Source organism: Lampris incognitus, chromosome 5 (assembly GCF_029633865.1).
Source record: "Lampris incognitus isolate fLamInc1 chromosome 5, fLamInc1.hap2, whole genome shotgun sequence".
Lineage (NCBI taxonomy): Eukaryota > Metazoa > Chordata > Actinopteri > Lampriformes > Lampridae > Lampris > Lampris incognitus.
This window is the reverse complement of record NC_079215.1, coordinates 48,744,919-48,759,214: the sequence shown is the minus strand read 5'-3', so window position 1 is coordinate 48,759,214 and position 14,296 is coordinate 48,744,919. Positions and strand designations below refer to the sequence as shown.

The 14,296-nt window shown below is 42.7% G+C and overlaps 1 protein-coding gene and 1 long non-coding RNA gene across 2 annotated transcripts; both read right to left on the bottom strand.

Moving 5' to 3' along the window:
* Nucleotides 1–2,038: 2,038 nt before the first annotated feature.
* LOC130113025 (uncharacterized) lies at nucleotides 2,039–9,616 on the bottom strand. Its single transcript, XM_056280541.1, has 3 exons — nucleotides 9,348–9,616; nucleotides 8,700–9,246; nucleotides 2,039–2,170 (listed from the first exon to the last, which is right to left on the bottom strand). The coding sequence occupies exons 1-3, from the start codon at nucleotides 9,455–9,457 to the stop codon at nucleotides 2,039–2,041; spliced, it is 789 nt and encodes a 262-aa protein (XP_056136516.1). The 5' UTR covers nucleotides 9,458–9,616.
* A 218-nt stretch (nucleotides 9,617–9,834) lies between these two features.
* Nucleotides 9,835–10,684, bottom strand: LOC130113482 (uncharacterized). Its single transcript, XR_008810298.1, has 3 exons — nucleotides 10,571–10,684; nucleotides 10,045–10,102; nucleotides 9,835–9,900 (listed from the first exon to the last, which is right to left on the bottom strand). It is a non-coding gene; the product is annotated as an uncharacterized LOC130113482 (long non-coding RNA).
* Nucleotides 10,685–14,296: the final 3,612 nt, after the last annotated feature.

Sequence of the window (14,296 nt, the reverse complement as noted above, 5' to 3'; positions counted from 1 at the left end):
ACAGTATATGCCTTGAGCTCTTATTTTGAAGGCTGAAGAGAGAGCGGAAGTGCTGTACGCAGTGTTGTTGCTGTGGAGTTCTGTTGGGGGAAGAATCCAAATAAAGTCCTCGTGTGAACGTGGAACCTCCATATTTGTTATTTTATAGTTTCATACAGTATAGGCGACATCTACAAACCTTCGGTTACACTATTACCCAATTTTACTTGCATAGTCTGGTGGGCATACCAGTAAACTCTCCATAAGATTATTTAAATAAATATATTGGGTCTGTTAATAAGAGATTAGAGGGTAAACAGCAGTTATCGATCTCATAAAGCCGGAAGCAGTGACTTTGTTATGCTCGCATAGCGCAAACCCATACGCGGATTATGAGACGATGGGCCCCTGGGCACGGATGTGCAAAAGCCCCCCAGCAGGGCAGGTACGCTGACTTGCAGCCAACAGCACAACAAAATTCACCTGTAACTCAACAGGATTTACAGCGCACATACAATTAATGCTAACAGCGTATTAACTAAGACAGACTTTAACCTGCAGCTTCCTTCGGTTTTTCCAGTACCCCCGGGTTACGAACATCCGATTTATGAACGCCCGTACTTACGAACCGACCTCCGTAAAGCCTATTATTTTTTTTAAATCGAGTTACACACAATGGTTCGTACTAAAGAACGGACGGACGGACTACTTTGCGTGATGCTCAACGCTGCGCGTTTTAGGCAGTTCGTCGGCCCGAGGGAGAACAACGCCACGCTGTCGTCACCATTTTAAGTCGGATCACGTAAACATTGTGTGCGTTGTATTTTGGCTTAAAATGTTCGTGTGTTTCGTAATCATGGCTTCAAAGCGTAAATATGATGCAAGTGACGCTGATGCGTCGAAGAAAAGGAAAAACGATCACGGCTGGAACGGAAGTGGAGACAAAGCGTTCCGGGGGAGGTTGAAACGCTCTTATCTTTTTTCAGGAGGAGGCGGGTTAGGCGAGCCCCGAGCGGGCTCTCGTTTCTGGCGTCAAACGGCCGGCCTCCGCCGGTCGCGACCCGCACCCGGCACAGTGGCAGGTGGGGAGTTTGAAATGTAAGAAATGTTTCTTTAAAGTGTTTTTTATACCTAAACACAAGGGGGTGTATACAGGTTTTCATTCCAGCCGGACTCCACACCAGGTGATTTCACTGATTAGCAGCCCTTCAACCCAAGAGGAAGAATGTATCAGTGAAATCAACTGGTGTGGAGTCGGGTTGGAATGAAAACCTGCATACACATGGCTCTCCATGGCACACGGTTAGCCACCGCTGCTATACAGACATTGTATCAATTATAAATACTGTATTGTAGTAAGAATTATTATTACTGCATTATTATGATGTTTTGGGTAAAATATATACTATATACTATGACAAACATTTGACTAATTGATGCGAGATGTGAACTGTATGTAACTATTCCGACTTACATACTCGACATAAGAATAGACTCAAAAACGGAACTTGTTCGTAACCCGGGGACTACCTGTATTTGGGGCTGTGTTATTGACATGGATGGCTAAGCCATTTGCCTGGGTCCAGACCTTTGAATCTACCCACTCCACCGAGTTGACTGATTCTTCTGGTCTGGCATCATAACATGAAACAGCGGTTTCTCGGTTGAAAGAGCGATTATCCAATGAGCGCCACGGGAAGGGGGGCCGTTGTCAAGCTGTTGTCAAGACGGCAAGGCTTCTCGATATCGCCCGACATCGTAGTTTGTTTTTATTTGGCTCCGCTCCACTCTTAAACCCTGGCAAAACCAGTATGTTGGCATGGCTACGCATCAGTGTTGACTTAAGAAGACGTTAGATTCAGGCGAATATGTTGGTCTCTAGTTAGTGGTTTAGGAAAATCGAATCCCCCTCCCCCACGGCTGGAATGGAGGAAATGTCAGACTCAAGATGGAAATGTAACGAGTTGACAATTCTGTCTGATATCAGGCAACTGAGCTCTTTGACTAAACGAGAATAAATGCAAAATTAATAACAGCGACTTTCTATAGAGGTTCTGACTTAGGGGCCCCCTGAGCCCTTGGGCTCCTGGGCTTGGGCCCAATAGGCCCGTTCGGTAATCCACCCATGCGTAAGCCACTTGTGCTGAGGTTTCCAGACCAGATCATCTGGCTCATGCATCCTGACGCCTGGCTTTATAAAGCAAATCAAACATGCATGTCATAGGTGAGAGGAGTGTAGCCCAGCCAATATTAGTGAATGGTCTTAATTTGCCTGTGCTGCTTGTTTGAAATATGTGGCTTGTGGAGTATTTTAGAAGGTAACAGCATATTTTGGCCACTAGGTGGGAGAATTCGTTTTATTTTCCTACCTCAGGGTTAGGTTAGTTCCATACACCTTTGGGAGTTCAGCAAGTTCATTTTCAAGGACTTGAGAGATGCAGGCAATTACTGGCATGCCATTAAACTGCCTTTCCTTTCATTTAGAGGACCACTGAAGATGAAGTTGCAGCAAACCGTTCCCAAGTTGATTGATGCCATCTCATAATGTTAAATCATTCATGCACACAGACAGTGTCAATAATAGATTGAGGTCTTAATCTGTGTTGAAATTCCTATCTGAAGGCTCCAACCAGGCTCAGTAGTTGAATGTTAAGTGGAACAGTGTGTTTTGTAGATGTAAATTATCTAGCTCAGAACAATCACTATCAAAACGATACAGCAGCTTTTGATGTGCCTTTGCCTTTTGGAAGTACTCCATTGTTGATCATGGAGTTAGCGATGTGGGGTGGTTATATTGAACAAAGATAACAACAGATTAATGTTAATATGATTTCTAAAATTTGGAGACCCTTTAGAAACTAACAGTGTTGCTTAGGAGTATGTCAGAACCATTTCTAATTTAAATCTTCATTGGGCCATTATGACTAAGGAAGCAGGCATAAGATAGATTACCGAAGACCTTAAAACTACAACCCTAAAGATTAACATGCAGTCAAATGTCTCCACTGTTTTAAGAAAACAGCTTTGCCATGAATATCCAAATCAAGAGCATTTTTGTATTTTTGTAGTTGCTCGTTTGATGGTTACTGCTGGGTAGGACACTGTGGGCGATTTGGCACAAAGCAATGCCTTCACCATAATACCCAAATACAGAAGCATAAGTCTGGGAGTGGTGAGTTTTTCAGAAGTTACGTTTGTGTGGCTAATAAGCAGATACAGTATATGGCAGACGAAACTGATAATAGACCTGGGGGAACAGTGGCTCGGACATGGAGCAGGTCGACTCGTAACTGGAGGGTTGCCGGTTCGATCCTCATCTCCTCCTTGCAAAAATGTCAAGGGGTGCCTGAGCAATGCACCTAACTGGTCCCGATGAGCTGGTTGTTACCTCACATGGTTGACACCACTGTTGGTGTGTGTGTGTGTGTGTGAGGCATTTGTTGATTGTAAAGTGCTTTGAGTGGCTGTTGCAGCTAGAGAAGTGCTATATAAATGCAGTCCATTTATTTCATGTTACCTTTACATACAGATTCTTCAACATCAATGGTTAAAACTTTTTCTTTACAGCATAATGGGAAGTTGCTGTCATGACATCACTGGCAGTTATCATTATCCACATAGGCGTCACTAAGTCAAACATGAAGGTTGATCATCAGGATTGTGATCATCAGGTTTTTGATCGTCCAGATTGTAACTTTAAAGGTCACTCCTATATAGGTTGAGACTTCAGTTTGTCCCCCCCCTTTTTTTTTTTCACCCCAATTGGGTCTGGCCAATTACCCCACTTCTTCAAGCCATCCTGGTCGCTGCTCCACCCCCTCTGCCATTCCGGGGAGGGCTGAGACTACCACATGCCTCCTTCAATACATGTGGAGTTGCCAGCCACTTCTTTTCACCTGACAGTGAGGAGTTTCACCAGGGGAATGTAGCATGTGGGAGGATCACGCTATTCCCCCCCAGTTTCCCAACCCCCCCCCAGCCCACCCTCGAACAGGTGCCCTGACTGACCAGAGGAGGCACTAGTGCAGCAACCAGGACACATACCCACATCCAGCTTCCCATCCGCAGACACGGCCAGTTGTGTTTGTAGGGACTTCTGACCAAGCCGGAGGTAACACAGGGATTCGAACTGGTGAACCCTGTGTTGGTATGCAACGGAATAGACTGCTACGCTACCCAGATGCCTTCATGGTACATGTTTTTGCCAAAAGGTATTTTTTTATGAAATCAATAAAAAAAAAACCTCTGGCGTTGGCAGCAAACACATTGGCAGCAAACGCTTTTCAGTCCACAGAATCATTTTGTGTATATATTTTGTCTTTCTGGAGCTAAACATGGTTATCTATCATGGGCCTGGGATCATCTTGATGCTGAGATGGCTCTGGGGAACTTATACCAAGCCTATTGGCTCCAAATTTCTCCTTTGTATTTTGAAGGCCTTTTTAAATCTCCGTTCAGTGAGTTTGGTTAAGCAACATTCAGCCTCCTGAATGAAACTCTAATTTAATGACTCACTAGCCTTGAGCAGGAAGATGAGGAGGACATAGGAACATGACTTAGGTCAGCTCTCACCCCAGTTGGAGCTAACCAGAACAAAGACATTAGGGAAGTGGAGAGGACTCTGTCAGTAGCTTCACCCTTTTTCACAGTGGTAGCTTCACCCTTTTTCACAGTGGTTGGATATGTGAGACTGTAAGCCTTTTCTGTTGAGCAAAAATAATTTGTGTTTAAACATCCAACACGATTGAAGACACATTAGATACCAAAGGTGTGCACACCAGGTTTAAATATTGCATTTTTTTTTATTGCGTTGAGGCTTGAGCTGTAACTGCAGTATGTCATTTTGTAAACTCGTTTTCAATTTTATTCAATTTGCTGATAAAGAAACCAGCAAAAAATTCAAACTATACTCAAAAGGCATTGCAAATGTTCACATCCCTTGAAGTAAGAGGTTGTAATCATGGATAGATAAATAAAGCTGCATTAAGCCATAGTTTTGATATTAACAGGGAATCAAATGACTCCATGTAATCCATCCATTATCCAAACCGCTTATCCAGCTCTCAGGGTTGCGGGGATGCTGGTGCCTATCCCAGCAGTCCTTGGGCGGCAGGCGGGGAGACACTCTGGACAGGTGGCCAGACTAACACAGGGCCTACTCCCTGTAATGTGAAAGGATTTCTAGTAGAGCTGATCCCACTGAGAATCAGCACCTCGAGTTATAGTTTTCCTTAACCTTCAGTCATTGTTAGCCCCCCCCCCCCAATTAGATCATGAATATGCCGCTCAAAACTCAAGTTCAGATCAGAATGCTACTGCTATCCATTCAATGCAAAACGGCCAAGAGTTGACCAAAGACAGTGACTGGTGAAGAGACTGATTTATAGTGTTAACACTATAAATCAGTGTCTTCACTGGTACGCCAACACAGTAATAATAATAATATCAATAATAATCATTACATTTATATAGCGCTTTTCTAGACACCCAGGGTGCTCAGTAAAGACATGTCTGTTAATTTTTTTCGTATTAACCATATAAGAATGAAACCCATTGGAAAAGCCACCGTAAGGCTAGCATGACAACCACGAAATACCTTTTGGACTCGGTGATGGAAGTGTGCTTGTTCCATATTTATAACCACCAATTTGCACCTTTGTCAGATTTCTAGGTCATGGGGCGGGCTGGTGAGGCGAAAGCAACATCACCTTAACAACATCCATGTTCTCGTCATTTAAGGCCCCTTTTAATACTTTCACTTTCTTGAAGCATGATATGACTAGTAGATATCAGCAGGGGTCGCTGACTGGTACAGACTGAAGCAAAGTAAACCACCCACAACTGCCTCACTTCCCAGATATTTGCATTTAAAAACTACAGAGGTTTTTTGTCTTGATGCATGCTCAATAATCCAGGTAAGCAAATCCCAGAATGTTGAATCAGTTCATCTGGGCACAAGGTTTAGTCAGAGAAACATTTCATCACTCATCTAAGAGACCTCTTCAGTCTCAGCTGACTGCAGATATCCCCACCCTTTTAAACAATACTGGGGCATAATGACCAAAACAGGAGCAGTTGTGTCACAACCGAAACCAACGATCAGTTTCACATGCAAATGCTGTGACCATTAATGAGATTTAAAATGGCTACAAGTATTATTCACAGTGGATTGGGGATTAGCTGCAATCACAGCATTGTAAGATGGCAACACTCTTCCGACCACATTAAATCTGTGACCAACCACATCAAGTTCACCAGGAAGGATGTGAAAAATGACAGGTTAGCCTTCTTAGATGGTGAAATTGCAATTGGTGATGGGGGACATTTGATTGTTGATGTTGACCATAAACCAACACATACTGATCAGTACTTAAGGTTTGACTCTCATCATCCACTGGAGCACAAACTAGGAGTCATCAGGACGCTGCACCACCGAGCTGACAACGTCTCCACCAACACAGCAGCTGGGGAAGGGGAGAAATCCCAAATTAAACAGGCCCTGGCTAAGTGTGGTTATCCTAACTGGGCATTTGTCAAAGCCAGGAAGATGCCCAAACAGTGCACCAGCCAATTGAAAAGAGGACAACCGCTACCTAAGCGTAAACCAGTGGTGATACTGTATGTGGTGGGAGTGTCGGAACAGTTGAGATGCATTTTCTCCAAACAGCACGTCTCAGTTACTTTCAAACCCCAAAACATGCTGCGCCAGAAATTGGTGCACCCCAAGGATCTCTGGCACAAACAGAGCAATATAGTCCGGGGTTCCCCAATTAGCTCCCCAAGGGCCAAATCATGTCATGCATGCCAAGCCAAGGGCCAAACCATCTGTGGGGCGGGGGGGGGGGTCATTTTGCCTGCAAATGTTGTTTTATGTGCAGATGTTGCTTTTTTTTTTATTTTGAGATACTTTATTGATTCAATTCAATTCAATTTTATTTGTATAGCCCAATATCACAAATTACAAATTTGCCTCAGTGGGCTTAACAGCAACACAACATCCTGTCCTTAGACCCTCTCATCGGATAAGGAACAACTCTCTAAAAAAACCTTTAACAGGGAGAAAAAAATAGGAAGAAACCTCAGGGAGAGCAACAGAGGAGGAATCTCTCTCCCAAGACGGACAGCGTGCAATGGATGTTGTGTTCACACAATTTACATAATACAACATTGAAAGAGGATAACAGAATTATAATGGACATAAAATTTATGAAGAACATGATGCACAGGAAGCCAAGCAGTGTCCAGATGCCAACGGAACAGTCCAGGACCCAAACCACGCGACCAGCATCATCAGTTAAAATACATTTTAAACCAAAAAAAATCCATGTGGGGAAATTCTGCTCTGCATTTAACCCATTGTAGCTGTGTAGCTAGGAGCACATAGTCTGGTCAGTTAAGGGCAAATATGGGGTCAAGGCTGCAAAAAGTCATTCACATTTGAGCCAATGTTTTTCTGTTAATTTAGGGTCCAATAAAGAAAAAAATGCAAGGAGCCCAAAATTTTAGGTGGGGGAAGTCTCTGAAATGGCCACGCCCACTTTTTAGGCCTGGAAATCAGTATCTCGGCTCCTGAATGTCGCAGAGAGCTGATCATGGGCTCAAAAGAAGCAGAAGCACCACATTTATATAAGCATTATGAACAAACATATACCCCAAAACCTTTACTTTTTCAGGTATTTACAAAAAACTAATTTTCACTGGTCACATACATGGCCACGCCCACTTTTTAGCCCTGGGACTATATCTCAGGCTCAGCTCTCGGAGGTTGCCCCGAGTTGATATTGGGCTCAAAAGATGTGGAAATAACTATTTATATTAGTGCTCTGAACAAATATACTGTATGCCCTAAAACCTTCACGTTTTGAGCTATTCATGAACATGTTCTTTTTTCCATTGAATTGATCAGCAGCATGCAATCAACTTTAGCCAAATCTGTGCAAGAAGGCTATACAGTTTGTTTGAGTAAAAGTGTTACATCTACTCATGGAGTGCTAGTATTCAAGTTGACTCTTTGTTATAAGAGGAGGAACCCAGTAACCACCAAAGAAACAAAGCAAACCATGTGAGGTCCAAAAAAATCTTTATTTTAACCTCACACATCCCATCAGACTGGATTCAAACACTTGCTGAGGCACTTGCAATAAATGAGACATTTCATCCCTCTGCCAGCACAAGAACATGAGGTACACTTATTAGATCTGCAACTACACACCCCTGTTACTTGAGACAATGTATCTCTTGTGGAAACTGTGCTCCACTTGACGAAGAGTTCCTCTCCTTCGGTAGTCCAACCCCATTCAATGACAGGGGGACAAGGGAGTTGTAGCAGGCTGTTTCCCCACAGCCATCCTGCCTGGAATGTAGCTCTCAACAGATGCTGTAGGCGATGAACTCTGCTCATTTATGTTGTCATCTGTAAATGTGGTAAATAACCCTTGTCTCAAGGCGTGGGGTAGCACCTTTCCCTGTGATCTTAGGAAGAGCTCTCTCATTGACAGGGAGATTTTGTCAATGCAGATAAGGGTGGAACAGTAGGAATGTGTCAGACCTAGTTCAAATGTTGTCTGTAACACATTCTTGCTTCTCGTCATTGCATAGAGCTTCAGGGTCAGATATCGATTCACAGGCTCTTCCACTGACCTGTGCCTCTTTTGGATGACAGAGCTTGACTGCTGTGAATCTTTCTTTGTATTTGGTCTGATCCTGGTGTTGAAACTTACGGTCTGGCACAGTTGTTCGAGATGCATCGGAAGATCTTCATATCGTGCGGTTCCATCACAAAGCAGTGACATCAGCATCTTCAGTTTGAAATTGCTCTTCATCCGTAGTCCTTCTGTAGACAAGTCTGAAAGTCGGGTGCTTTCACTGTCTCTTCGATTCTTTATTACTTCAGCCCGAACAGGTTTTGTGACTTTGCAAAGTGAATCTAAAAAGTCACTGTCACTGATTACATTGTCCAAACTACCCTTCTTAATAACCCTGTAATGTGCCCCTGTCTCTTTCTGCACTACATTTATGTCCAGACAGCTGTTCGAGAGTTTCTCAGCAAATCGTGTAGAGTGAGATTTGGGCCGGTCGAAGCCCAAATCTTCAACTTTCTGCAGATAAATATTCTCGAGTTTGTGAAGATCAAAAACATTTTCTGAGCTGTCATCAATGAAGTTCCCTACTTCCTCCATGGCGATATATTCAGCATACTGGATCATGTCTGGGGAGTTCTGTGATGAAGTTCTTTCTTGCTTTATCCTGCAGCTCGCTGAACTGTATCTAGTAAGAAGAAATAATCAAATTATTAAAATATATGTATATGGCCCGACTATAGCTCAACTTAAGAATTGAACTTAAAAGGGTATGTTGTGCTGGCTCACCTGTTACGGTATCTTGAGTGGCACTTCCTGTGATAGAATAACTCCCGTGATCTAACATCAGTTTCAAGTAATCTGAGTATTTTGCCATCATTCAGGACTTTGGCCATCATCTCTAGATTGTCTGTGAAATCCTTCACATGTTTTGCTGACTTTTCTTTTCCCGCAGCAGCTAACAATGGTTCTGATTTGTCCTTCTTCCGAGGGTTCTCAATGGCTGGCTCTTCACAATAGAAGCAAAGTTCGGCTCCAAACGCAAGACTAGGCCCAGCCTTTGCTCGTGTGTTTGCCCCAATAGTCTGGTGATCTGCAAGATCCAGTTCTCTTTTCCGTTTACGATCCTTCGCACAATTGAAATGGCTGTTATTATAGCGATCATAGCAACTCTTGTGGATTTTATATCCATCCTGTAAAGTTTCTGCATTGACAGCTGACAGTCTCTGTGAAAGATTGATATCCGCATCATTGGTGATCAGTCCGGATTCCAAAAAAACAGTTTTACTTGGTGAAGCAGCTTAGGAGCTGTGACAGCAGTTATGTCCCTTCCACCAGATTCCTGTCATGAATTTAGAAATGAAATGTTGGACTCATTGCTGTCATAAACATTACATTACTGAAGGAATACGCATGAAAACTAACACTGTTGGACTCATTGATGTCATAAACATTATACTACTGAAGCACACACGTGAAAACTAACCTTGCAGACAATGCACAGGGTCTTGTTCCCTAGTTCCATAGTTAGGATGGGGGATCATCTGATCATGGAAAATCAGAACTAATTTAAACTTGATTTTTCTGTACACAAGTTTGTAACAGAGTGATGTTTCACTGGTATGGCACAATACATCCACCCTCCCACAAAAATAGCATGCAATAAACAATGTTATTTATTCTTCTGCATAGATACAAAATATAGTCCAATAAAAGTGTGTCCAAATATAGCATAATAAAAGTGTTGTTACTACAAATACTTTCACCCTTTCATACCAGCCAACTAAAAATGCCCAAAATTAACCAACATGTGTAGAGCAAGCAGACACACAAACACCAACTGTCCAAAAGTAGGTAATGCCTTAGCCAAATACTACAACTGTGCAACTGTGCTGTCGAGTGTATCGAGCAAGTCATGCTTGCAAGGCTAGTTAGGCCTACACATATGAGCTAAGGTGAAAATAATGTTTTACAAGGTAAACATACAAAAATAAAACAACACTGTTCCTTACCATCCATCCACGAGGTCAGGAACAAATTAACTCACTGATATGAAGGCCAGATGAGGCATGCATGTCATATTTTGGCAAATGTTTACAGTAAACTAGCTTTACTGAAACATGTGCACTTCTGCTTCCTTTCCTGTAGAATCAACCACTTGATAAACAAACAGCGCCAATTTGTAATTGTGGTCAGAGGCGGCATTACATCCCAAGTGATAAGAAGAACCACAGACAACTAAGATATTTTCTAAACTCATGATTCGTGTGTGTATTGTGCTTCATGCTTTATAACATAGGCAGCGAATGAGATTCATGTCAAATATAGCTTTTTACAACCTTCAGGAGCTGATACGTGAAACGTGACCAGTAAAAATTAGTTTTCTTAAAATATCTGAAAAAGTAAAGGTTTTGGGGTATATGTTTGTTCATAATGCTTATATAAATGTGGTGCTTCTGCTTCTTTTGAGCCCATGATCAGCTCTCTGCGACATTCAGGAGCCGAGATACTGATTTCCAGGCCTAAAAAGTGGGCGTGGCCATTTCAGAGACTTCCCCCACCTAAAATTTTGGGCTCCTTGCATTTTTTTCTTTATTGGACTCTAAATTAACAGAAAAACATAGGCTCAAATGTGAATGACTTTTTGCAGCCATTTTGCCTTAACTGACTAGACTAACAGGGCAACCGCCATGCAGCACCCGGGGACCTACTCCAGGTTGTCTTGCCGTGCCTTGGTCAAAGGCACAGACAGGAGTATTAACCCTAACATGCATGTCTTTTTGATGGGGGGGGAAACCACAGCACCCGGAGAAAACCCACCACAGATATGGCGAGAACATGCAAACTCCACACAGAGGACAGCCTGGGATGACCCCTAAGGTTGGACAACCCTGGGGTTCGAACCCAGGACATTCTTTTTGTGAGGCTAATCACTGTGCCACCTTGCCACCCTAATTGTTGCTGCTATTACGATTGTTATTATTATCATTACTAGTTTTATTATCATCATTATTATTATTAGTAGTAGTAGTAGTATTAGTACTAGTAGTAGTAGTAGTAGTAGTAATGATTTAAGTGTGGGATTCTTAAAGCCTGTGTTGAGGATCACACAAGAAAAAAAATAGACCAAAATAAATGGATGTTCATTCACCAATCAGTGAGAGAAGTGAGAGTGACGGGATGAGGCAATCCTCCTGATGTCGGGCCTGTATTCTGTTGTGGCAAGCCTGAGGCACTGGACCAGATGTGCATTGGAGAGTCTGTTTCTTACCTGGTTCTTGGTCGGGTTCATTGAAGAAAACGATGACTCACGTAGAGGGGAAAATTGTGAGTAGGAGCATTGCAATAGCTCTCATGTTTTTGAATCGAGCTTGAGGAACCACGTTGAACCAAAAGCCACTCACCCCAATGTCCTTGTGTTGTGCTTTGAGCACATCAGATGTTCCCAACTCCAAGACCTCCATCTGAAGAGTTGCCTCATCTATGGCAGGTATCATCAGCCTTTTGGCCTCTGTAGTCCACTTGCCATCAGCCAAAAAGAAGAGCGACTGTCTCAGGAAGAGGAGGATGTCACCTGAGACTTTAGGGGAGCTTCCAAATTGTTCTTTGAAGTTTTCTGCCAGGCTCGTCATGAAATCCTTCTTTGCTGGATCCTGCCCCATTTCGTTCTTCTCGCAATGCTCCCGCAGATGTGGAAAGTGCAACTTTCTCCCGTGAATGTCTCTCCCCAAAAGGTTCACCTTTGACTGGAAAGCTTCAACCGCCTTGTACATGTCTGCAACAGTGTGGTTCTTGCCTTGTAACTGTAGATTAAGGTGATTTAGATGAGACATGATGTCACACAAAAAAATAACATATGCCATCACCCTATTGTCACTTAAAATCCCCTGATATTCTTGGGCTTTGTAGCTCCACAGTCTGGATAAAAATGACACAAGATCATTGTGGAGGTCGCACACCCTCTCCAACACATGGCCTTTGCTCAGCCAGCGAACATCATTATGCAGCAAAAGATCATTATCCAGCAATTCTCTGTAAAGGCGATGTTGCAGACTAGGACTCTCGTGAATGATATTTACCAGTCTCGTTACAGTATCCATCGCCTCTTTCATTTGCCCACACAGTTTAATCTACAACACTGATTTGGGAATAATGCAATGAAATGCTAAGAGGGCTGGGTTAACAGTGGCAAGCCTGCTTACCAAGCCCTTGTGTTGCCCCACCATTGACAGAGCCCCATCATTGACAACAGACACAATTTTGCTCACATCCAAGCCATTCTTCTCAAAGAACTATGTTGATTCATTAAAGATGGGTTCCCCAGTTGTGCGCCCAGGCAGAGGAAGCAAACAAAGTATCTCATCCCAAAAGGTCTTCCCACCAAAAAAATCTTCCGAACACAGATAGCTGTTCCATATCAGTTCCATCGGGTCTAGGACGGGTCTAGGGCTAGTGATATGTCTTCTGCTTTCTTCAAATGGGTGAGTAGATTGGAAAGACACTCCTTCGCTAAAAGTTCTACTCTTCTTGTTGCCATGTTAGTTGACAAATGGCACCTGCTTTAATACCTCCAAAACCATTTTCTTGTTTTATGTTGTTCATCATGACTTAAATTTCACCAACCATATCAATCGCACATGTTTTACTCAACTCAGCATCAGCGAAAGGTCCCATGAAAGATGCAATGATGCAGCTGTTGCACTCTCTTGTGCGGATGTTGATTTACAGATAGTAGAAACAGAGTGCTTGTATGATGTCATCTTATTTGCTATTTTTTGTTTGTGGTGAGCTGATCTTGTGAGGTAGTTGGCATTAAAACTGGCAGCATGCATAGTGTTTGAAGTGCCGCTTGAGATTATCTGCTTTGCAGACAACTACGGTCTGCATGTATATCAAGCATGTCGGTTTGGCATAGCCATGGTCCAGTGAAATAAAAAAAAACTGATCAGTCCCATCAGATTTGAACTGACGGTTTTCTTGGTCGACTTTGTGCTTTTTCACACCAGCCATGTTCTCAGTTTAGGACAGTTATTGATTATATGTGGTTTAGCTGGTGTGTGGCCCTGTCTAGTCAAGGACCATAGAGAGTGTGGAGAATGTCTTACATCTACGGGCGCTCCCTGGCATCGGTCAAGTGTATGGTGTGGTGTGAAGCCAAAATAAAGTAGAGCAGCACATGTAGCATGGTTAAAAATGTCATAACCAAAATATGTTGTATAATTACTCAAAGTATCACCACATGATTATTATTATTATTATTATTATTATTATTATTATTATTTTCATTGCTAACATTATTATTTTATTTTATTATATCATCAGGAAACGCTTATAGTAGCCCCTCCCTGTTGTGACCTCATTTCCTGTTAGTAGCCCCAAAACGTATGTTCCCCCTGACCTCTGCCTCTTTCCCGCTCTGGACATGTAGAAAGAGGTATGTGTTCATTTTTGTCTGCCCCTGTAATTTATTTTATCCATTCCTAATGTGTCTTATGTCTAATGTGGGTCCCAATTCTTGCGTAGGCTACAGTAGGAGCTGATCTGAAGATTCCTGAAACCTGTCCTGTTTTGTTTATATGCGACAGGTATGTTTTATTTCTTTTTGTATAAAATTGTGTTGCTAGCTGCGCGCTCTTTCCCGCTCTGGACATGTAGAAAGAGGCTACAGTAGGAGCTGATCTGAAGTTTCCTGAAACCTGTCCTGTTTTGTTTATATGCGACAGGCGACGGCGACAGAA

What these genes read in the sequence shown, in the direction of transcription:
- LOC130113025 (XM_056280541.1), bottom strand. Translation starts at nt 9,457, where the DNA reads ATGATGGCCAAAGTCCTGAATGATGGCAAAATACTCAGATTACTTGAA. An exon ending in CACTCAAGATACCGTAACAG is followed by an intron (nt 9,247 to 9,347) that starts GTGAGCCAGCAC and finishes TCTTCTTACTAG; the next exon opens with ATACAGTTCAGCGAGCTGCA. An exon ending in TCGAACAACTGTGCCAGACC is followed by an intron (nt 2,171 to 8,699) that starts GTAAGTTTCAAC and finishes TGCTTTATAAAG; the next exon opens with CCAGGCGTCAGGATGCATGA.